A 24,240-nucleotide genomic window follows, 5' to 3' on the forward strand; every position below is an offset into this window, starting at 1 on the left:
AAGAGGAACACCTATACAAGGTATTCGCAAAAACAGATATCCTCGCAATTTCATCAACAGATGCCGAAGGGAAAGACAACTAGGAATTCCCTGGCTGTTCTTTGTTTCGCTTGCCCTATAATGGTCGTGTTGTCCCAGTCAAATTCATGTTGCTTGTCGTCTGTGTGTGTGGCTACTAGGGATAGCTGGGACAACACTACCATTATAGGGCAAGCCAAACAGAGAACAGCCAGGGAATTCCTAGAAGCATGGCACTCATCCACAAACTCCATCAACAAACACATAGACCTGGACCCAATATACCGACCACTACAGCGGACAGCTGAAACTGACAACCGGAAGTGGCAGGGACAGGTCACTATAAATGCCGGAGGAAACACCACAGAAGTGCTTCACAGGAGGCTCCCAAGCACTGAGGATGTCACCTAGACAGGGTACGAAACGTTTGCAACAAAAACTTCCAGCTCGGCGAACAGAACCACAGCAACAGTATTTATTCTTTAATCACAAAGGGAGCTTGTTCTATATACATTAGGCTATTAAGCCATTTGGGATGGTCTTATGGAAATGTGGAAGATGCTGTTTAAATACAAGCCTTCCTTCCATTTTAGCTATGTTGCCCCAAAGCTAAAAACAGGCATCAAGCCATGGTGGAATACAAACAGTGTGCTGATATTCCACCACTACATAATGCTCAGCGTTTGCTTTAGACAATTTGCTGCATCAGCAATACCATAAAAATACAAGACACCAGTGTATAACAACCCTCAGTCTGGCATCACCTCTCCCCACAATCAAATCCCTCTGTCACTTTGTCCCTCATCGTTTAGTATCACTTGATGACTAAGATTCTGATTTCCAGTATATCTCCAATTGCTATTATCCTGCCAATGAATACCATGCTTTTGGCTGTCTAAGATCCATGTTCTGGAATTCCTGCACTAAACCTCTTTCCTACAAAAACATTTCTTAAATTCTCTTCTTAAAATGAATTTGTTAAAGTAATGCATGCATAACTGTAATGACCTCCTCTCTGCTCAACAATTTACTGGGTATTATCAATTGTGCTAACTGGTCGACAGATTGCTGGGTCTTTTAACTAATTATTGAGTTCCCAGTGATAAGTGGTAGTCAGGACTCTTATGGCACACTGTCCTGCCTCTGAGTAAAAAGACTTGGGTTCAAGTCCCACATGCTCCAGAAGTGTGCCATAACATAACTGAACAGGCCGAATGAAAATATCCACTAAGTGACAGTTCAAACAGTCTAAATAAAGAAAGTTCAATCTTCTCAACCTGGTAAGAACCAGATAAGCAGAAAATCTGCTCTCCACATCTGCCACAACATGAAAGCACAAAGCAGAAAATTCTTGCGGTTCTCAGATCCAAGTGCTTGCTGCAACCAAAGAATCATGATCGATTTCCTATTATGGCAGTTTTCATTTCAAAGAAGGAAACTGCAGTGACTGTATTGAGGTCAGCCGAGTGGACCTCAGAGTATGAATTCCCTGATTGGGGTGGTCAATCTGGTCCAATCAGGGAGCCCTGGCTGACAGATATAAAAACAGGGGTTACCGCGGTTAGGCGGTAGTGTGGGGGTTAAAAAAGAGAAAAATATATATATAAAAACAGAAAAAAAAATTAAAAAAATAAAAACAGGAGTGTCAGAGGTTCAGTTCACTTTGACAGCTGGCTCTAATAGCGTTGATTCAGTGTCAAGGGCTCACCATGTATAAATAAAGGGTAATTTGGTGATAGGATATCGGCCTCTGTGCAGTTATTTCAGTGGTGACAAGAGAAAAGCACACTCCTGAAGAAATTTGATCGCAACAGTTGTTTTTGAGTTGGGATTAGCATTTCTGGCATCGTGCTATTGTTTGGGAAACTTGACTCAGTCGATCCTGCCATTTAAGACTGGGCTCAGTATGTGGAAAGAATGTGTTTGTTTTAAATGGGGAAATGAAAAGCATTGAGTAATTCTCCTGAATGCTTCAGGACCCACAACCTTTTTGGTTATATGGAGCCTAACTTTCCCTGAGGCCCCAGATACTAAAACCTTTCAAGCGTTAATGTATTTAGTTAATGAATAATACCACCCAAACCCTTTTCTAATTCTGAGACAATATCGGCTTTGCTCAGCAATTCAAGAGCCAGGGGAATCTATATCAGAGTTTTTGACTAGGTTAAGATGACTGGCAGAGGCATGTGACTTTGGTTTAATCCTTAACGAGATGCTAAGAGACCAGTTGGTATGTGGGATTACTGATGTAACCAAGCAAAAGTGCTTAGTAGCTGAAGCCCAGCTGGATTTCAAGCTGGCATTACAACTGGCTTTATCATTGGAAAATGCAGCATATGGAGCATATCAGTTGCGGGGTATTCTGATGGAAGTGGACACCCATGCCAATCAACTAAGCATGGAGAGCACTACTTGAGTGAAGGTAATTGCATAGCCTCACTCAGGGCATATACTGATCAGAGGGACTCTCTGTTGGCCCAAAGTAAAACCTCAAAACAAAGTCAAGCCTCAACCCAACGGTTAAAATTTCCTTTAGGATCCCCAGTTGGCAAGGCATTATAGTCACCAGTGTGCAGACTCGAGACAGGAAAAAACAAAAGAGTCCCACTAGGCCTGAACTGAGTAAGGGAACTGTATTGGCTGGTAAACCAGAGATTGCACACCCTGGAAAGTCCACCGATATCTGGTTTGGAACAGTTGAATTGCTAAGCAACATCCAAATCAGAACCAATCAAAATAAGCATCTGGTTAAATAGTCACCCAGTTCTAATGGAGGTGTGGCCACCAGTGTGGCCTTTTCAGTGATAGCGGAACCAGTCTTTATCAAAACTCACCCTGGACTCCAACCCTTAAATTTGTACAAGATCTCAGCTACACTGAGAACCTATACTGGGGAGCTTTTACAGATTAAGGCTACAACTTTGGTTCTGGTTTCTTAAGAGAAGTAGCTGGTTCAGTTATCACTGATTGTAGCAAAAGGTTTGGGCAAGCTCGATGGAGAAAGGTTCACCTAGAATGGCTGAACAGTTTTCGATTAGAAAATGGCTGCCTGAGCAAAGTCCTAATACCTGTACGTTTTTCAGGAAGGGTTTGGGACTATCATTGGAGCCAAGGCCACCTTTCATCTTGACCAGGAAACAATTTCACAATCGGACAAGGTCCAGCTAATGTCATTTGCCTTATGGGCAAAAGTAGAAGCAGAAACCAGAAGTCTGGAAGATGAAGGAATTATCAGTCCAGTCCACTTTGCAGAACAGACAGCATCAGTTATACTGATTTGTGAAGCCCAACGAGTTGGTTCACCTTTGTGGGCATTTTAAACAAATGGTAAACAGCTTTTCGCAGCTGGATAAACTTCCAATCCCTCGTATAGAGGATTTATATGCAAAGCTGCAGCAGATGCCGCCCCTGCTGGACATAAGCCACGCGTACTTGCAATTACGGTCAGAGGAGGATTCCCGGAAGTATGCCATAATTAATACCCATAAGGGCTTGCACCAACATACAAGACTGCCATTTGGGGTATCGTTAGCCCACGCAATTTTTCAGTGCACAATGGAGAACATTTTACAAGGTCTACCCCGATTACCCATCTACCTAGATGATGTGCTATTAACAGGGAAGACCAATAAGGAGCACTTAGAGAACTTGGACATAGTCCTTAGATGTTTCTCCCAGGCAAGCATATGCCTTGGAAGGGAAAATTGTACACTCCTACTTGGTCTATAGAGTCAGACCAGGTTACACCCGTTGAAGGTAAAGTGTAGGCACCCACGTCTGTTTAGGTTTTTCCTTGGGCTGGTGAATTATTATGTAAAGTTCTACATAACCTGGCCCTCATCCTGGCATCTTTGCATCAACTCATAAAAAAGGGTCAGCATCAAATGTGATTGCATAGCCAAGCCACAGCTTTCAGGGAAGTGAAGAAACAGCTATCATCCCCTCAGGTGTTGGCACACGATGAGCCCAAGCAAGATCTGGTATTGACATACAATGCCTCCCCATATAGCAATGGGGTAGTATTAACTCATAGGTGTCTCAATAGTGAGGAACACCCAAAAGCATACTGCACCCAGGTCTTTGGTTAATGCAGAGCATATATATGCCCCGACAGAGAAGGCAGGCTTGACAGTCATATTTGGAATCAAGAAGTTCCACTGATAAATTTACAGACATCAATTTGTAATAATAACAGACCACAAACCACTGCTTGATCTACTTAAAGCAGAAAAGGCACTACCGCCCATTACTTTCAAGCCGAGTTAAGCAATGGGCTTTAATACTAAGTGCATATACTGTCTGGGAGGCCAAGTAGCAAATGTGGATGCATTGAGCCACACACCACTGGCAGGCACACCATTTCTGGTACTGGATGAACTTGACCTGGTGCTGAAATGCCCCAGGAGGAGCTTAAAAAAAGAACCAGCTTTTTTCCTTGGACTTAGAGGGGGAGGGATCTACTGATTTGAATAAGGTCAGCCAGGTGGACCTCAGGAGTTTCCTGACTGGGGCTATTAACCTGGTTCAATCAGGGAGCCCTGTTTTACAGATAAGGACAGGGTGTGTCAGACAGCCTGTACACTCTGAGCTGGCTCAGTGGGAACTGAATCAGTATCAAGGACTCTCTACATATAAATTTTCCCGCGTATTGAGTCGGGTATTACAAGGGGGCATAGCTTTAAATTAAGGGGGGGTAGATATAGGACTGATGTTAGGGGTAGGTTCTTCACTCAGCGAGTCGTTAGTTCATGGAATGCCCTGCCAGTAACAGTGGTGGACTCTCCCTCTTTATGGGCATTTAAGAGGGCATTGGATAGGTATATGGAGGATAGTGGGTTAGTGTAGTTTAGGTGGGCTTGGATCGGCGCAACATCGAGGGCCCAAGGGCCTGTACTGCGCTGTATTCTTCTATGTTCTATGTTCTATATGTTCTAAATGAAGGGTGACTTAGTGATGGGGTACTGGCCTCTGTGGAGTTATTTGAGAAACTAGTCAGTTGTGTTCTGAACTGGTCTACCAACTGATTGCTCAACCTCCTGCTAAAAGGCGATTTAACTTCTATCCAGATTACATCCATACAAGTGGAATTGGCTCATCTAACACCCATCATGTAGGAGGAAAAGAATTTTAAAAATGACTTCTGCAAGCATTTTACCAAACGCAGATTTCTGGCAGTATCAAGATTGCATCTTTTTCAGATCTCTTTTTGGGATAGGTGGAGGGGGCTTAGAAGTAACGTAACTCACAAAACATGGAATTAAATCACTTCTTTTCCATTTTAGACCATTCATACACACTATCTTCAATAATAGTTTGTTTCCAATCATCAATACTGGTGTGTCACCATCATCATCGCCCAATACAAGTCACTGTTGGATGGAGGAAAGTATCTTAACATTTCAAGTCCAAAAGGAATTATTCAGAACTGATGCTCTGAAGAAAACTGATCTATACTCAAAATGCTAGCTTACTCTCCCTCCCCTTGGATGCTGCCTGACTCACTGTGACCACTAACATTTTTTGCTTTCTGTACATACTTCAGCATCTGCAGCAATTTGCTCCGGAAAATATCTTACCAGCTATTGGCACTAGTGTAGATTCCTCATTGTTCCCCTTTGCAGCCGACATTAACTAAAAAAGAACAGAGCACAAGAATTTTAAACTTCATATATAGTTTTACACAAACATTCCTCTTACCCATTTCTTTGACAGTACAAATGGAGTCTGACATCAAGTTAAAGGGAAAGGCAGTAAAACCATTAGTCTATGGATCAAATCAAAAGACATGTAAACACATCGGACTTACAGATGGCCCTGGAGAAACAGGAGTCCTGTTATGATCGTAATTCTCACTATGCTTCCCACAAACAGCAGCATCACTTTTCTGAGTTTTAACTTTCTTCTCTCCTGTGTAAAATACAGAACATTTACTTTCAATCTGCAAACATGGAGGGCAGGTGCCTGATACAAATCCCTGACCGTCAAAAGTAAGTAAAACAAACTGAGCTATCTGTTACAGTGAAAGGTCACAGAGTCATAAAGCATGGGAATACGCCCTTTGGCTCAACTCATCCATGCCAACCAGGTTTCCTAAACTGAACTAGTCCCATTTGCCTGTGTTCAGCACATATCCCTCTAAACCTTTCCTATTCACATACCCTCCCGAATGTCTTTTAAATATTATAATTGGACCTACGGGTACTACTTCCTCTGGCAGATTATTCCATACATGCAGTACGCTGTCTGAAAAGGTTGCCCCTTGGGTGTCTTTTAAATCTTTCCTCTCTCACCTTCAACCTATGCCCCTGGTTCTGGATCTCCGTACATTGGGAAAATGACCTTGGCTATTCACATAATCTAAGCCCCTCATAATTTATAAACATCTATAAAGTCAGCCCTCAGTCTTCTATGCTCCAGGGAAAAAATTCCCAGCTTATCCAGCTTCTCCTTATAACTTAAAATCTTCCAGTTTCCTTGTAAATCGTTTTTGCACTCTTTCCAAGATAAGAAGAAACTTTAGTTGTTAGAATTTGGAACGTAGTGGAGGCAGATTCCATCAGTGGTTTCAAGAGAGAGCTGGATATATAAGTAGAAGTGAATTTAGAGGGCTGCGGAGATAGAGAAGAATGGGACTGTGAAATTCAATGGTTCTATAACATCCTTCCTGTAGCAGAACAACCAGAATTGTACACAGTACTCCAAGTGTGGCCTTACCAATGTTTTATACAGATGTAACCATGATGTCCCATCTGATAAAAAGATTTGTTTTGAAGAGAGGAATGATGATGGAACATTTAAAACAAAGGGGGACAATCATGAGAAATGTTAATAATATCAGCTAACATGGGGAGTAAAGCAGCATGGTGGCTGATTAGCAGTTTAATAGGGTTAGGCCAAGGGAGCAGGCAGTGCATCTCATGCACCAAGTGAGCTCACTGACGTGTTTCAGGAAGTATATCCTTGGAAGTTTTCTCACTGTGGTAATTAGGTCACAAAGCCACAGGTTGAAACAGGAGGAGAAATCAAAGAGTAAAGATAAGGAAGTTGAAGTTCAATTATCAGAAACTATTTTTGAGTGAATGTTTGAGGAAAAAACAACAGGTCAAAGACAAAGTAGACAATATTAGTTCACAAATTAGCAGAATTACAACAAGATGAAAAATAAAGCAGTTTTATCAAAAAGCATACACAGAAGAATTTGAGTGTATCCCAGAATACTACTACCTAAAAAATGAAGTCTTGAGGAGGAAATGAGCACATCATATATTCAGGTGGGTGGAAAACGGGGAATTCATCGTCTTGAAACATCAACTTGTTCTATCCACTGATGCTGCCTGACCCACTGAATTTCTTAAGAATTTTACATTCTTCCTTCATATTTAAGCAGCCACAGTAAAAACAATTATGCTCCAGATATACATTTGATTTGCACAGGCTTTTTTTAAACCCTCATGTTGAAATGGTTTGCCATGGCCAAAGTATGAATCAGTGATTTCTTCTGAAATATGAAGTGACACATCAAGTGTGCATGTCTGTGCGTTCGGTAGTGGTGGTGGGACCTTTCCTCCAGCTGTTTGCCAGAAGTGAGGATGTTTCTCATGACTGTGCAATCTTCAGCATCAATCATGACTCCTCACATACTGAAGCGGGACATGCCCAAATGCAGCAAGACCAGACATTATCCAGGTACGGGCTGGCAAGTGACAAATAACATTCGCACCACACAAGAGCTGGCAATAAACATCTCCAACAAGACAGGATCTAATATCACCCCATGAGATTCAGTGACATCACCATCAGTGAAACCTACTCAATGGTAACCATTGACCAGAACAGAACTAGACTAGTTTTAGAAGTACTGTGACTGCAAGAATGGGTCAGAGTTTGGGAATCCTGCAGCAAGTAACTCACTTCCTGACTTCCCAAAGCCTGTTCATCATCTACAAGGCACAAATCAGGAGTGTGATGGAATATTCCCCACTTGCCTGGAAGAGGTGCAGCTCCAACAACATTCAAGAAGCTTGACTCCACAAACAAAGTTGATTGACATCACATCCACAAACAGTCAGCCCCTCCACTACTGATGCTCAGTAGCAGCAATGTGTATTATCTACAAGATGCACTGCAGAAATTCACCAAGACTCCTCTGACAGCTTCCAGACTCATGACCATCATCATCTCAAAGGAAGAACAAAGGAAGCAGTTACATGGGAACACTACCTGCAATTCCCTCTCAAAGTCTCACACCATCCTGACTTGAAAATATATTACTGCTCCTTCAGTGTTGCTAAGCCAAACTTCTTAATGGATTTATGGGTGCACCCCACCAAATGGACTTCACCAATTCAAAAGGGCAGCTCACCACAACCTTCCAGGGCAATTAAGGATGGGCAATAAATATTGGCCCAGCCTGTGTCACCCACATCCTCTGAATGAAAATACATGCCCCTAATTTTCTACTACCAAAATGCACCAATTCATATTTATCGAAGTCACACTATGTTACTATTATACAAAGTGTATCTTAAAATACAACTGCTTTTAAACACCTAGTAAATTCATACAGGCAGATGATATTTTGCCTTTAGCACTGTGCATTCCTGGACAGACAATTTGCACTTTGTTGATGACACTAAAGGCAGATGGCACCATAAATAGTCGATGGGAGCAGCAAGTAGCAAAAGTACATCGATAGATTAATTCATTAAACTCTAATCTGCTACAAATATATCCAATGTGAAGTCAGAAGTCATCAATTTTGGACCCAAGGAAAATAGATCAGAGCATTTTATCTATGGCAAAAAGCTAGAAAACGTGGAGCAGCAGTGTTTTCAGTTGATTTTCAGAAATCACCAGGTGATAATGGATTGATACAAAATGACGTTTCTGGAACAAAATATCAACAACAATATAACAGCAATAGGAATTGAACTAACTTCAGAGGGGCTGGTATCTTGTCACCAAGTCATCTTTATTTACACATGGAGAGTCCTTCACACAGATCTAGCTCTCTCAGAGCCAGCTCTCAAAGTGAACTGGATGTCTGACACTCCTGTTCATACCTATCATGACACTGGATGATACATGCATTTAAGGTGAGAGGTGGAAAGTTCAAAGGAGAAGTGAGGGGCAAATCTTTTTTTGCACAGAGTGGTGAGAGTCTGGAACGCACTGCCAGAGGTGGTGGCAGTTAAAGCAGATATGATAAGAGAATTTAACTGATTTTTAGATTTTAAGGGATTTTTAGATAAGTACATGACTGTGCAAGGAATGGAGGGATATGGACCAAGGGCAGGCAGAAGGGATTAGTTTCACTTCGCATCATGTTCGGCACATCATGGGCCGAAGGGCCCATTCCTGTGCTGTACTGTTCTATGTTCATGCTGTGCAATATATCCCTAGCTTCAAACTTTTGTTATACAAATCATGTATACAATTATTTCACACTTTCAGCCTCCAGCATTCTCTTGAACAATCAAATACCAAGCTATTTTTAAGTGAAAACATTGAAACCAAATGAAGTAGATTTAAAAATTTGAAAAAAAGTGTTTCTCTCTTTTTTTTAAATGGCAATAACAATTTTGATATATTGATTAATGATGATTATCACAAGGCAACGTGTGAAGTACTCAGAGTCGTTTGGAGACGTGGTGACCATAAGAAATCTGCCCCTCAAACGTGCTCCACCATTCAATAGGATCACAGCAATACCGACATTCCTCATGTCCACTTCCCTGCATTTTCCCCATTAACCCTTGAGGCACTATAAAGTGGAAACCTGGGCTACTGAGGAGGATGTCAAGGCTTAGAACAGGATAACTGAAAGGCTAGCAGGAGGTAGTGACTTCAATTATGTGGAGAGCCTGGAGAAACTGGGGTTGTTCTCTTTAAAGCAGAGGTTTAAGATGAAATTTCACAGAAATGTTCAGTTTTAAGAATGCTTTTTATACACCAAGTAAGAAAAATTACAGCATGTTGCTGTGCAGAGGGGCCTGGGTGTCCTCGTGCACCGAGGCGGCACGGTGGCACAGTGGTTAGCACTGCTGCCTCACAGCGCCAGAGACCCGGGTTCAATTCCCATCTTGGGCAACTGTCTGTGTGGAGTTTGCACATTCTCCCCGTGTCTGCGTGGGTTTCCTCCGGGTGCTCCAGTTTCCTCCCACAGTCCAAAGATGTGCAGGTTAGGTGAATTGGCCATGCTAAATTGCCCATAGTGTTACGTGAAGTGGTAAATGTAGGGGAATGGGTCTAGGTGGGTTGCTCTTTGGAGGGTCGGTGTGGACTTGGTGGGCCGAAGGGCCCGTTTCCACACTGTAAGTAATCTAATAATTACAAAACATTGATCTGCAAATGCAGAAGGTAATTAAGAAGGCAAATGGAATGTTGTCCTTCATTGCTGGAAGGATGGAGTTTGATAATAGGGAGGTATTGTTGTAGCTTTATAAGATACTGGTGAGGCCACACCTGGAGTACTATGTACAGTTTTGGTCTTCTTACTTGAGAAAGGATGTACTGGCGCTGGAGGGGGCGCAGCGGAGGTTTATTTGGTCGAATCCGGAATTGAGGGGTTGGCTTATGAGGAGAGATTGAGTAGACTGGGACTATGCACATTGGAATTTAGAAGAATGGGGGGAGAGGATCTTACAGAAACTTATAAAACAATGAAAGGAATAGATAAGATGGTAGCAGGGAGGTTGTTTCCACTGGTAGGTGAAACTAGAATTAGGGTGCATAGTTCAAAATAAGGGGGAGCAGATTTAGAACTGAATTGAGGAGGAAATACCTCACCCAAAAGATTGTGAATCTGTGGAATTCCCTGCCCAGTGAAGCAGTTGAGGCTACATCATTGAATGTTCTTTTAAGGCAAGGATAAATAGACTTTTGAACAATACAAGAATTGAGGGTTACGGTGAGCAGGCGGATAAGTGAAGCTGAGTCCACAAAAAGATCAGTCACGATCTTATTGAATAAGGTCAGAAAACAAATCAAACCGGGTTATAGTCGAACAGGTTTATTTGAAATCACAAACTTCTGGAGCACTGCCGTATTGTCAGGTGAAGAAGGGGCAGCGCTCCAAAAGCTTGTGATTTCAAATAAACCTGTGGACCTGGTAATAAATCTGGTATTGTGTGACTTCTGACCTTATCCACTGCAATCCAACACCAGCACCTCCACATCATGGCTGTGATCTTACTGAATGGCAGCACACGCTCGATGGGCCAAATGGCCGACTTCAATTTCTTATGTAAATCAGTTTTCAGTGATAGAAGCTTCAGTAACCAGAAGATTGAAATTTTAAAACGACTTGCAAAAGAGCCAGGGAGAGGATTTTTTTCTTAGAAACACTGGAACAATTTCAGGTGACTGAATTATGCACCTGAATGGGTGAAGAAAGCAAATTCAATAGTAGCTTTCGAAAGATATATTGGACAAATGGGAGAGATGAAAACATTTACATAGCCAGCCATAAAAGTAAGACATAATTTGATCATTCTGTCAGAGCCATTCTGTGTCAAATGGTCTCCTCCAGTGTTGAATCATCCAGTAAAATAACTTATTGACTGAATGGCCTCACTTAGGAGGCCTGTAAACAGTTGTATTTCCAGATTCACTTTCAAGATTGAAACAATTTTTTTTTACAAGCATAAATCTCTAAAGGCCACAAATGTTGTAGACAGGTTGTCAACGGTGCACCACAATGGATCAGGTTTACCAGTGATTAATGGATAAAAAGAGCAAAATTTTTAAAATCACTACACTTAATGTTGACATTGGTGAAGTTAGAAAATAAGCCTTACCAGAGAGTACAGCGATTATTTTTAACAATGCCTTGTGTTTTTTCATCAGCAGCTTTTTCTCCAAATAGAGTTTATGCCCTTGCTGACACAAGTTTTGAATTTCACTGATGGCCTGTGGTGACAAATAGTTAAATAAGTAAAAGATTTATGAATGGAGCAATTTTATATTATCAACAGCAGCAATCATTCAAAAGTTATGTCATCATCTAAAAGATTATAAGTTAAAATAGATTGATTAATACTCTTTTGTTGTAATTCTGCATTGAACAAAAATAGGAAAATAAGACATTGCTATTTAAGGCTTATCCATGCTCCTAAGCTTCACAGAATACAAGCTCAATTAGTGCATAATAAATTTTTGAAGGCTTGGTGACTATTTGTATACATACAGCTTGCCTGCCCCTTAAAGATGGTCACCCAGCTGGTATCCCTGATTAAGGCAATCGACAATTATTGGCCATATAAGGATACTTAAACAAAATACCATTTCTGGGAGTACATTCGCGTGCCAAACGTAGATAGTGATATCTGATTAGATGTCAGTAATGTAATGTTAATACCCTCTCTCAACCTCACACAGCTGAAAATTCAGTAGTCGGAAGGACCACCCACTGGTTTACTTAAAGGGATCATCAACTACCTTCAGATTAGTTGCTGATTCGCTTCTACAGCTGTTTGGCTGTGACTGGAGCAGGTTTGGGTTAATTTAAAGTTGCTATCATTTACAGTGAGTGCATGGCAGATGTCAAAAGGACTTTGTGTTGATTTTGAGAATTCTGCATAAACCACTTCCTCCCAATATGAGTAAGCTACAACCAGCTTAGAACACTGTGCAAACATGGAGAATCCCCTCCTGAATGGCATTGTGGGTCAACCCACAGCAGATAGACCGCAGTCATTTAAGTACTCATCACCACCACCTTCTCAAGGGCAACTGGGGATGTGCAACAAATGCAGGCCAGCCAACAAGGCTCACTTCCCACAAATTAATTTATAAAAAAAAAGAGTAAAGATGATGAGCAGCACGTCAAACTGGTCAGGATGAGAAAAGAAACAGATGTAATAAAACAATGTTTTTAAATATTAAACACAATCAGTGCAATGTGGAGGAACAACAATCAGATTCAGTATTTTTGGGCTTAGAAAAAGGGCACAGAAAACAACTCCTAAGTGAGTCACTATTTCCTGATAGAATTACTTCAGGGAGATATCTAAGGACTGCAGGACTTGGGCAGTTTTAACTACGATCTCTTTCTCTCAACTCCTCCAAGGCAAGCAGCTTGCTAATATCCTCTTGGAGTCCTGCCTTTTTATTGGGTGGAGTGTTCAATAATCCCCGAGAGACCATACTCTGGCATCAATCACCATTTTCAGACTTTAGTGCTTCATATCTTTGCAGAATATAGCAGAGAATCATGACTGAAGAGAAACAAAATACTCGGGAAATCTTTTAACAAACCTCATCAAGAATGGCACGTTTTGAAACGCGTTCATCCTCAAACAGCAGCTCCCTTAACTCACTGAAACGATTCTGCATAAGCTTGCGCCACTCTCTCTCTCTCAATGTGTGCAGCAGTGGATTCTTTCTGCTTTTCTTCAGCTCCGACATATTGTAAATCTTTAAAATAAAAAGGTTACCTGTTGCAGTGACATGCAAACCCGTGACTGCAGAAGATGGCTGTAATTGTATCCAATTAAATATCCAATTAATCCAGAAAGCTTCGCACAGTCAGGAAGCAGAGATGACATTCATAGTGAAATGCAGCCCAAGTGAGTATGTAGTTCAGGGAATTTGGAGGCAGCATGGGAATTTAGTGAAGAGGGGAAGAGGTACTTTCTGCTTGCTTTTCTTTTGGCTCAGTTTGTAAGGTTTTTATTTAACAAGATACAGTGAAGCCCAGGATCAGAGATCCAGTATAATAATGACATCACAGGTAAACCATAAGTCTATTGGGTTGGTGATAAGCATTACTTTGACTATGATAGGTTACTTACAGATTGAAGGAAAATAAGGGAAGTATTTACACAGTACAAACCAAAAGACCAATGGGAAACTTTTAAAACTCAATTTAAGAACTAAGTAAATAAAATAGAGATGCGGGTCAGGCAATGTGTTGTATCTGCATAATGTGGGAGCTGTTAGACCCCATTGTTGTTCATAGTGACCATATCTGGTGCAAGTGTTGGATGCTTCAGGAGCTCCAGCTCAGGGTTTATAAGCTGGTGTCTGGGCTTCAAACACTGCAACATGTCAAGGAGAGGGATAGTTACCTTGACACTATGTTTCAGGAGACAGTCACACAATCCTTACATTAACTACCTTAAATTCAGTCAGCAGTCAGGGAAAGGAGGGTGTGCCTATGTATGAGGCAGGTAGAGGGTTCCAGGAGGTAGTGCCAAAGGCAACTCAGCCCTTGAGCTTGAAGAACAGGTTTGAGATTCTTCTCCCTGTCTGGATGAGGTCTGGAGTTGTTGGGAGGATGAACATAGCACCGTGGTTCAGGGGAGCCATTCAAGAGGAGAGAGAAAAGAGAAATGTAGTTGTAACGAGGGATAGTATAGTCAGAGGAACAGACATTGTTCTTTGTGGCCAGGATCAAGAGTCCCGAAGACTGTGTTGCCTGCCTGGTGCCGGAGTTCAGGATATTTAAATCGGGGTGCAGAGAAACTTGGAGTTGGAAGGGAAAGATCCAGTTGATGTGGTCCATGTACATACCAATGACACAGATACTAAGAGGAAAGAGGTTCTGCTGAGGGAATATAAGCAGCTTGGGCAAGATTAAAAAGCAGGCATTTCTGAATTACTACCTGAGCCATGAACTAATTGACACAGGGTCAACAAGATTAAAGTAGTAAATATGTGGCTCAAAAATTGGTATGGGAGAAATGGGCTCAAACTCCTGGGACATTGGCACCAGTACTGGAGAAGGAGGGAGCTGTTCTAATGGAATGAACTCCACCTGAATCACGCTGGGACCGGAGTCCTAGCGAATCACATCACTAGGGTTGTGGATGAGGCTTTAAACTGAATAGTCGGGGAGAGTGGGTGTAGTTGCATGGAAAATTATGAAAAAAAGTTAAGGGGGAGTAAAGGGCTCAGAAGTTATTAAAGTTTCTAGAACAAGCAATATGACAGAATGTATGGAAAAGCTCAGGAATCTAACTACATGCACAGCAGCTAAGGGGACAATTATCAGAAGGAGGGGTAGACAATGCAGGACTGAGGGTTTTGAACTTAAATGCGCGCAGTATAATAAAACAAGGTAAATTAGCTCGTTGCGCAGACTGAAATTGGCAGATACGATGTGCGGCTGTTACAGAGACATTGCTACAAGGAGTTCGGGGCTGGGAACTAAATATCCAAGGATATGCATCTTATCAATAGGACAGGCAGATGGGCAGAGGGGGTGGAGTTGCCTTGTTAGTAAGAAATGAAATTAAATCAATAGCAAGAAGTGATATAGAGTCAGAAGGCACAGAACCCATGTGGGTAGAGTTGAGGAACTGCAAAGGGGGAGGAAAAAAGATCCTGATGGGCATTATGTACAGGCTTCTGAGCAATGGTCAGGATGTGGGACAGAAAATCAATCGAGAGATAGAAAAGTAAAAAAGGCACAACTACATTTATTGTGGAGAACTTCAATATGCAGGTGGAATGGGAAAAAGCAAGTTGGTGGTAGATCCCAAGAAAAGGAATTTGTGTAATGTCTAAGACTGTTTTATTGGAGCAGCATGTGATAGAGCCCACTAGGGAACAGGCAATTCTGGATCTGGTGATGTAAAATGAGGCAGACTTGATAAGGGAGCTTACTGTAAAGGTATCCCGAGGTGGCAGTGACATAATATGACAGAATTCATGCTGCAGTTTCAGAGGCAGCAGACGTAACAGAACTACAATGACCCCAGTCAAGGGCTTATGACTGAAACGTCAAGTCTCCTGCTCCTTGGATGCAGTGCTTTTCCAGCATCATACACTCGACTACAATTGAGCAAAGGCAACTACGAAAGGTATGAGGGAGGAACCTGCCAGAGTTGACTGGAAGGGGAGCGTAGCAAGGAAGATGGTGGAGCAGGAATGGTAGGTGCTTCTTGAGGTAATTCGGGAGGCACAGCAGAAATTTATCCCCAAGGAAGAAGAAACATATGGAGGGAATGGTGAGGCAATGATGGTTGACAAGGGAAGTCAGGTACAGCATAAAAGCAAAGCAGCAGTATACAATGTGGTCGCGATTAGTGGGAAGACAGAGGATTGGGAAGCCTTTAAAAACCAACAGAGGATAACTAAAAAAGCAAGAAGCAGGGAGAAATGAGGTAGCTAGTAATATAAGAGAAGAGTGCAAGCATTTTTCTTGACATATAAAAAGGTAAAAGGCGGCAACAGTGGACATTGGACTGCTAGAAAATGAGGCTAGGGAAGTAGCAATGGAAACAAAGAAATACATTGGAATCGATATTTTGCATCAGTGTTAACAGGAGAAGACACCAGTACCATACCAGAGCTTTGAGAGTGTCAGGAGGCAAAGTTAAGAGTGGTGGCCATCATTAAGGGGAAGGTGTTGCAAAAGCTGAAAGGTCTGAAAAGAGATAAATCAGCTTGACCGGATGGACTATACTTCAGAGTTGTGAAGGAGACAGCTGAAAAGATCGTACAGGTCTTGATCATTAAGGAATCACTGGAGTCAGAGAGGATCTCAAAAAACTGGAAAATAGCTAATGTAACACCATTGTTTAAGAAAGGAGGGAGGTGTAGGACAGTTAGCCTGACCTTGGTTGTTGCTAAGATTTGAAGCCTGTTATTAAGGAAAAGATTACAGAGTGCTTGGAAGTTTAAGATAAAATAGGGTGGAGTCAACACCGCTTCGCCAAGGGGAGGTCACACGCGACAAATCTGTTAGACCTCTTTGAGGAAGTAATAAGTTAGACAAAAGAGAACCCGTGGATATGATCCATTTGGGGAGGCAATGGCCGAGTCACTGGACTGTTAATCAACAGATCCAGGTCATGACCTGGGGCTCTGGATTTGAATCCTGCCCAGGGAGATGGTGAAATTTGTATTCAATTAAAATCTGGAATTAGGAGTCTAATGATAACCACAAATCCATTGTCAGAAAATCCCACTGGTTCACGAATGTTCTTCAGAGAAGAAAACTGCCACCTTTATCTGGTCTGGCCTACATGCGACTCCATAACCAGAGCAATATAGTTGAGTCTAAACTGCCCTCTGTGCAATTAGAGATGGCCAATAAATGCTGGCCAGGCCAGTGATGCCCTAGTTCATTAATGAATTTTTAAAAAAACAAAATCGACATTTGGGTCTCCAGAAGGCCTTTAACAATATATCGCACAGGAAGCTGCTACAAAAGATGAGCCCATATTGGGGTTTGGGGCAACATACTGGCATGGGCAGAGGATTGGCTGACTGGCACAGGTCAGTGGGATAAAGGGTTATTTTTTCAGGATGGCAGCAGTAACTAGTGAAGTTCCGCATTGGTCAGTGTTGGGACCCACAACTATTCATATTATATATCAATGATCTGGATGAAGGAACTGAGGGCATTGTTACTAAGTTTGCAGAAGACACAAAAATAGGTGGAGGGATAGGTAGTACTGAGGAAGCGGGAGGTTGCAGAAGAACCTGGGCAGGCTCGGTGACTGAGCAAAGATGTGGCAGATGAAATACAATGTGGGAAAAGTGTGAAGTTATGCACTTTGACAGGAAAGTTTGAGGGATAGACTATTTTCAAAATGGGAAACACTTCTGAAATCTGAAGGTCAAAGGCATTTTTGGGAGTCCTAATTCGTAATTCCCTTAAGGTTAACATGTAGGCTCATTTGGCAGTTAAGAAGGCTAATGCAATTAGCATTAATTTCAAGAGGGTTAGAATACAAGCACAGAGATCTACTGCTGAGGCTGTTCAAGGTTATGGTCACATTGTATTTGAAATATTCTGAGCAGTTTTGGACATCGTATCTAAGGAAGGGTCTGCTGGGGTTAGAGGGATCCAGAAGAGGTTTTCAAGAATGATCCCCAGGATGAAGGGTTTGTCATACAAGGATTGGTTGAGGACTCTGGATATATTCTCAATAGATCTGATGTGCAGAAGATGTTTCCACAAGTAGGAGATTCTACCATCTGGAATACAGCGTGAGAGTACAGGGGCGACCCTTTGGAATGGAGATAAGGAGGAATGTCTTCAGCCAAGAGGTCAATCTGTGGTACTTGGTTCTGCAGAATGCTGTGGAGGCCACATTGTGTGTATTTAAGACAGGGATAGACAAGTTCTTGATTAGTAACAGGATCAATGGTATAGCAGATACGATAGGCTGAATGGCGTAATTATACTCCTGTACCTTATAGCCTACGGTCAATAAAATACTGGTGAAAGGAAAGATTAAACATTTCTGGCATGAAGGACAAAAGAAATTAATTCCCAATTACCATCAGGAAGTGAACCAGGATACTGACAATAATATATCCAAGTGTGCAGAACTGGATCAAGCCATGGGTTCAATGAGTCCCATAAACCATCTAGATCTAGGATACATCCCAAACAATTTTAGTACCATTAGACAAGCTGATTTGATATCATCAATCATAAGATTATAACAAAATATAAGAAGAGTTATCTACCAGGTTGATGAGACGACATTAATTGACAACAAGACTGCAAATTTAAATCAGCTCCAAGGTGTATCAGGGATTATAATTTCAGATAAGAAAAATCTAAAAAGGAAGAACATTCAAAAGAAATAGCTCTAAAGACTGTAGAAAAATTGGACTCCTGATCTTTAATGATATTTACATAGGTTAACCTATGCACTGATATACGCAATCAATATTATACTAGTAAGGCAAATAGGAAGAGACCATTTGCACTTAATAACAAGGTAATAAATTAAATGAATCCAAAGAATGTGCCCAGCTGGAGAAATACACAACAGGTCGTTCGGATGTGGTCATTGCAGTATTATTCCAGGGGTATGTGCAGAAGTCAGGTCGGCTGGATTAGAAACTGTGGCAGAGACTCGACAGACCCAAATGTTTGCTGGTCTAGAATTTAATAATTCTGCATCAAAAATCACATTTTACAGAACTAGTAAATGCTTATCCTATCAGAAGACATTGATATCACAAAATTGAAAAACAGGATTAAATCAATGCCATGCATGAAGACTTACCTTTCTCTTGGGTGAAAATTTGTGAGATTGAGAATAATTGTGAAAATGCCATCTGAAAACAAAAAGGTTCAATTATTACAAAATATACGCATGCTAAATGAGAAGAGGATTCAGTCCCTACAGTACTGGCTGGAGACAAACAGTTCATATCTAAGTCAGCTATGGGCATGTACTTTTAGAATGGTAATCGGGACATGGTGTTGTTTGTGTGTTGTACAGAGCTTTTGGGTGAGTTCATCAAGAATGAGAGCCTGAGAGGGGTGACTATTCCAGGAAACACAGGCCTACAAGTTAAAGCCTCCCTTTACATGGAGGGCATCATTTTTCACTCAGGTTCACCGTCAGTGCACCGAATCATGAGCATCTGTGACCAGTTCGAATTGACCTTGGGAGCTAAAGTAAATAGAGGCAAGAGCAAGGCCATGTTCTTTTGGATCTGGGCTGACCAATCCTTTATCCCCCTTCACCATCAGGTCAGGTTATCTGAAGGTGCTATGAATATGATTCAGTGGGGTCAGGACACACGGGACAACTTGGGAGGAGCGTACTGCCAAGATTTTGGAGAAACTGCTCCCTCTCCATTCTGAGTAATAACCTGGGCATCAAGTGTGAGGTACTCTTGGTGTTGTTATATGTGGCCTATTCTCCAAGCCTGCCGTTTTCATTTTATCTGGAGATCAAAGATAGACAATGTCTAAAGGGACAATATGTACAATGTTTTGGATAAGGTGGGTGCAGATGACGTATCCAACGCTGTCTTCATCTTGATGGCCATCTTTGTGCGTGGCTACATCAAGTTGTGTGTAGATGCTTGGTGCACAAACACTAGTGTCTTTATGTACTGAGGTTCTACCTGTCCCCCATGTTACAAAGGATGGGCTTGGCCTTTTTGCCACAGAACCTTATTGCCAGTAGTTGGACTGTACTGACTCCCATGGAACAATTTGCAAACATAAACCATTTTTGACCACAAGTCCCTCAGGGAGTGGTCAACTTGCAGCATCCTTGAGAATCTGCAGAAGGAGAAGGCGGATCACGTTGGGTAGTTCTCTGAACAGACTCTCAAAGCTATTTGGCAGAACGGGGCGGGGTGTGTGATACTGGTGGTGGACTGACATTGTCACACATCTACTTTGCGACAAAGACCTGGAAAGAAATGCAGTTATTTTTGTCAAGGTTCTTTCTGAGCAGCTCTGTAACTCTGGACTCTATCTTCTACCACCTGCACCCTGAGATGCAGACTGAGACTATAAACTCTGTGAAAGGCGCTTTTCAGTTTGCCTGAAATTTGCTCCAGTGTATAGACTTGACTTCAACTGAGTGTTACAGATTGGCACATTCTAAGGTCCAGAACTAAGCTCTGAGGGATGCACTGAAGTTTGAAGTAACTCCTGCCAAAGTGCAGTAGGGAAAGACCACTGTCTAGAGTCTTTCTGCCGAAGTACAACAGGGATCAGTTCAACTATCACACCCTCTCACTGCCTTAAAATGTATGTAAATAGTGACCTGCTTGAGTAGAAAATGTCTTTGGTAGCAACTACAGGTAGCCCCTGCTATTTGAAAGCAGAGCGTTCCCAGGAAACCTTTCATAAGCCGAAAATGGCGTAAAGAAGGTGCATGATTTATATGGGAAAAAGTGTCGCTGTTTCCCGTAAAAGGAAAAATCCTCTTCGGATTCGCAAAAACAGGTACTGATGTAGGTCTTTCGTGAAAGCGAATTGCGGAAAGTGAATGTTCAAAAAGCAGGGGATACCTGTACAGTGAATGTCAAATTTCAACTTTTTTTAATTTGAAAAGACTGTACATAATACTTTAGTACCTTATGTATGTATGCATAATAATATTTTTTAGAATAAAGTAGATTTTTGCAACAACAAAAGAATCTGAACGTGGCGATGGAAAGCCACCAAGAGCCAGCACCTTAAGGACAGGAGGAAAAAGGAACCTTCTCAGCAGTGTGTTCTGAAGCCAGTGTTCTCATTCCTTTGTCAAGCAAAGTGGAGCTTACGCTATTTCTACATGGTAACTGTGGAGGCTGGTGTTTAGGGTAGGGATAAATAAAATCAAAAAAAGTTGTGATTGGCAGCTTTTTCATATTACCTAATGAGTGAGTCTACATGACTGGAAGCAGATTACTTACCCTAAAAGCAAAAGCTGCAAGGACCAGGGACACCAATAGTAGAGAAATGCATATTCTACCGAAGTTACTGGTATGACTTAATATATTACTTCACAAAAACTACAAAGCATATCTGAAACATATGTTAACTGTAAAATGGCACAGTGCCATCAGTACTATCCCTCAGTGGCTGCTAGTTCCACATTTTCAGTATGTTTTTAAAACTAGCAAAGTCAGAAAGCAGGCAAGCATTTTGCTAAACTTTAAGAGAGGACAACACTTGCTGCCCTACAAATGTGACAAATTGTGGCCTGTGCATTCTTCATTCCAAACAGTGAATTCTCATTTCAACCACTGCAGTGAGGCAATCAGAGCTGTCTAGCGGTACAGAGAGAAATCCTGGAGGGGCCGCCCTGTGGCCCCGGTCTGGAAATGTACACACATGATGACAAAAAACTTCAACATCAAAGTGATGACAATTGCTGAAATGATCCCACCTGGGAGGTGCACATAATTTTTCAGCTGTTGAAGTTTCATCAGCTACTTCACCATCTTCCATCTCAACATCAAAATATTCAGCGTCTGAATGACTCTGTATGGGATATATGAACACAAGAAAACGTCAAGAATGAAAAAAGACCATCTGACCCGCAAAATAATCCAATTTACCCAGTCAAACACCTACTGCCTTCAGAACTCCCCATATTTGTACTTAAAAGAGCTAAACTGTACACAATAAAGACTTCTGTTTCCAAGATTAATTTTGAACTTGCTTTTCACTAATTAAAATTGGAGTTCCCTTGGCTCATTGGTCTAACTTACCTTGAATTAATATTCCCAATATCCATACTAGATAAGGCTAAACTTTCATCGGTACGTAGGGAGAAGCAATTAGCCACTGGTGTTAATAGAAAGAACTCTGGATTCCACAGAAGACTCACTGGACTCAATGTTAAACCTGTTTCTCTTCCCACAGATGCTGTATGTGTTTCTCCAACACTTTCTGTTTTTACTGCAGATTTTCTGCACCCACAATATTTTGCTTTCATAGCAGCTGGTGTTAGTTTGCATATATCTTGAACTGCAGATAGTAGTTTTAGTTCTGGCTTTGAATTTGTGCACCAAATGAGGTAACAAAAGCTTGAAAATAAAGTGTCTTTTCCTAAGCCCTAACTAGACAAAATTCAAGGAGAAAAGCATATTAAGTAAAATATGCAATGTAACACCCAGGTTTGAATTACAGTCTGACAGAATTTAGTTTTCTCTTAGATTTAAGGGAGATGGTGCCATTGGGGTAATGGTGGTGGTAATTCAGAGACCCAGGCTAACATCCGGGAGACATGGAATCAAGTTCCACCACAGCAACTGCTAGAATTTAAATTCAATTAATAAATCTGGTATCAAAAGCTAGTCTCAGTGGTGACTATTGATTGGCGTAAAAACTCACATGGTTCACTCATGTTCTTTAAGGAAGGAAATTTGCTATCTTTATCAGGTCTGCACTACACATGACTTAAGCGAGTAACTCTTAAAAAGCCTTCTGAAATAGTCTTATAAGCTATTCAGCTCAAGGGCAACCACCAACGGGTAACTAATGTTGGTCTTGATGATGTCCACATCCCATGAAAGAAACAAAGAACAAATCAAAGCTCCATAATACTGACACTTCAGAATTATTTATAAGTAGCTCACTTTTGGCTTTGTGTTTTCTAAAGTAGTTGAATTATCATTTACATCAATAGATGAGTAATGGTACCCAAGCATGACAACTAAGGAAAACTATAATGAACCTTCAAGTTCAGCGAGCAAACCTACATCCAAAATTATAATGTTTTCAGTCAAACCTTTCCAAGGATCAGAGTGCAACATGAAGCATATGAGCATTGTAGCAAATCTACATCTGATACACAAAGCCAATTACACAGAATGTGAGCTCAAATAGAAACTAAAAATCTTTTATGGCCGATTTGAATTGGAAAGTATCACACTGTTAGAAAAAAGTGATGACATCAGATGCTATACGACATCATTGATAAGGTTACAAACATACTGTCAAATCACCCCATCAGCAGTGTGAGAGAACTGGAGTCATTCAGCAATTTAAGGAGATGGCTCACCATCATTTCTCAAGGACAATTAGTCATGAGAAATAAATGTTGGCTTTTTCTCTGATCCCTACATTCCATGAATAAGTCGAGATCATGCTATGGTGTTCAATTCTCACTGTCCTGATATTGTATTCTATCAATCACTGTGAACCATATTGGAATTGATCCGCAAATTGCTATTATTGCAGACAAGTGTCAGCACTGATTACATGCTGCTCATGCTCACAGCCCTCTGGATCATATAAGCAAGTACCATGGGCCGTGTGTAACTGTTACTACAAACCTTGAGTACATTGTACAGTATTCAACAATTATACATCTGGTTTTTCTGCATCATCAAGTCGTAATTTGAACAAATCTGAAGTGATGTAATTATAACAAGTTTGGCCGAAACCTTATCAAAGATGCCCTCTTGCAAATAATGATCTGGGGTTCAGACAATTGGATTCCAACAACCAAAACAATGAATGTTGTTAACAACCATTACTGTTGTTAACATCCCTGCAACATACAACTGAGTGTGGCATTAAAAAGCCCTTTTAAGATTGAAGTTTATGGAATCGGGGAAGATTCCACTGGCTGGAGTCATACAGCATGGAAACAGACCCATCTGTCCAACCTGTTCAAATGAATGGTTTGATTTATGAGGGGAAGCTGGATAGGCTGGGACTTTTTTTTTTTACAGGAGTGTAGGAGTTTGAGGGGTGACCTTATAAAGGTTTATAAAAACATGAGGAGTATAGATAAATATTAGATTAGATTGCCTAAAGTGTCAAAACAGGCCCTTCGGCCCAACAAGTCCACACCCACCCTCCGAAGAGTAACCCACCCAGACCCATTTCTCTCTGACTAATGCACCTAACACTATGGGCAATTTATAAAGGAGTATAGATAATGGCAGGTGGGAAATTTCAAGACTAGGGTGCATGTTTTTAAGGTGAGACAAGAAAGATTGAAAAAAATACATCAGGGACAATTATGTTTTACACAGAGTGGATCGCGTGTGGAACGAGCTTCC

The 24,240-nt window shown here is 41.3% G+C and overlaps 1 protein-coding gene across 1 annotated transcript in view; it reads right to left on the minus strand.

The window, feature by feature from the left end:
* The window catches only part of LOC122542904, a 139,661-nt gene that overhangs the window by 9,210 nt on the left and 106,211 nt on the right, over positions 1–24,240 (minus strand). The window contains exons 22-27 of the mRNA XM_043681045.1: positions 21,612–21,706; positions 18,996–19,047; positions 13,276–13,434; positions 11,817–11,928; positions 5,825–5,925; positions 5,595–5,649 (exon numbers count right to left, since the gene is read on the minus strand). Of these exons, the coding sequence (XP_043536980.1) occupies positions 5,595–5,649; positions 5,825–5,925; positions 11,817–11,928; positions 13,276–13,434; positions 18,996–19,047; positions 21,612–21,706 (574 nt within the window). The remainder of the gene's footprint in view (positions 1–5,594; positions 5,650–5,824; positions 5,926–11,816; positions 11,929–13,275; positions 13,435–18,995; positions 19,048–21,611; positions 21,707–24,240) is intronic.

This window comes from Chiloscyllium plagiosum, chromosome 41, assembly GCF_004010195.1.
Source record: "Chiloscyllium plagiosum isolate BGI_BamShark_2017 chromosome 41, ASM401019v2, whole genome shotgun sequence".
Classification (NCBI taxonomy): domain Eukaryota; kingdom Metazoa; phylum Chordata; class Chondrichthyes; order Orectolobiformes; family Hemiscylliidae; genus Chiloscyllium; species Chiloscyllium plagiosum.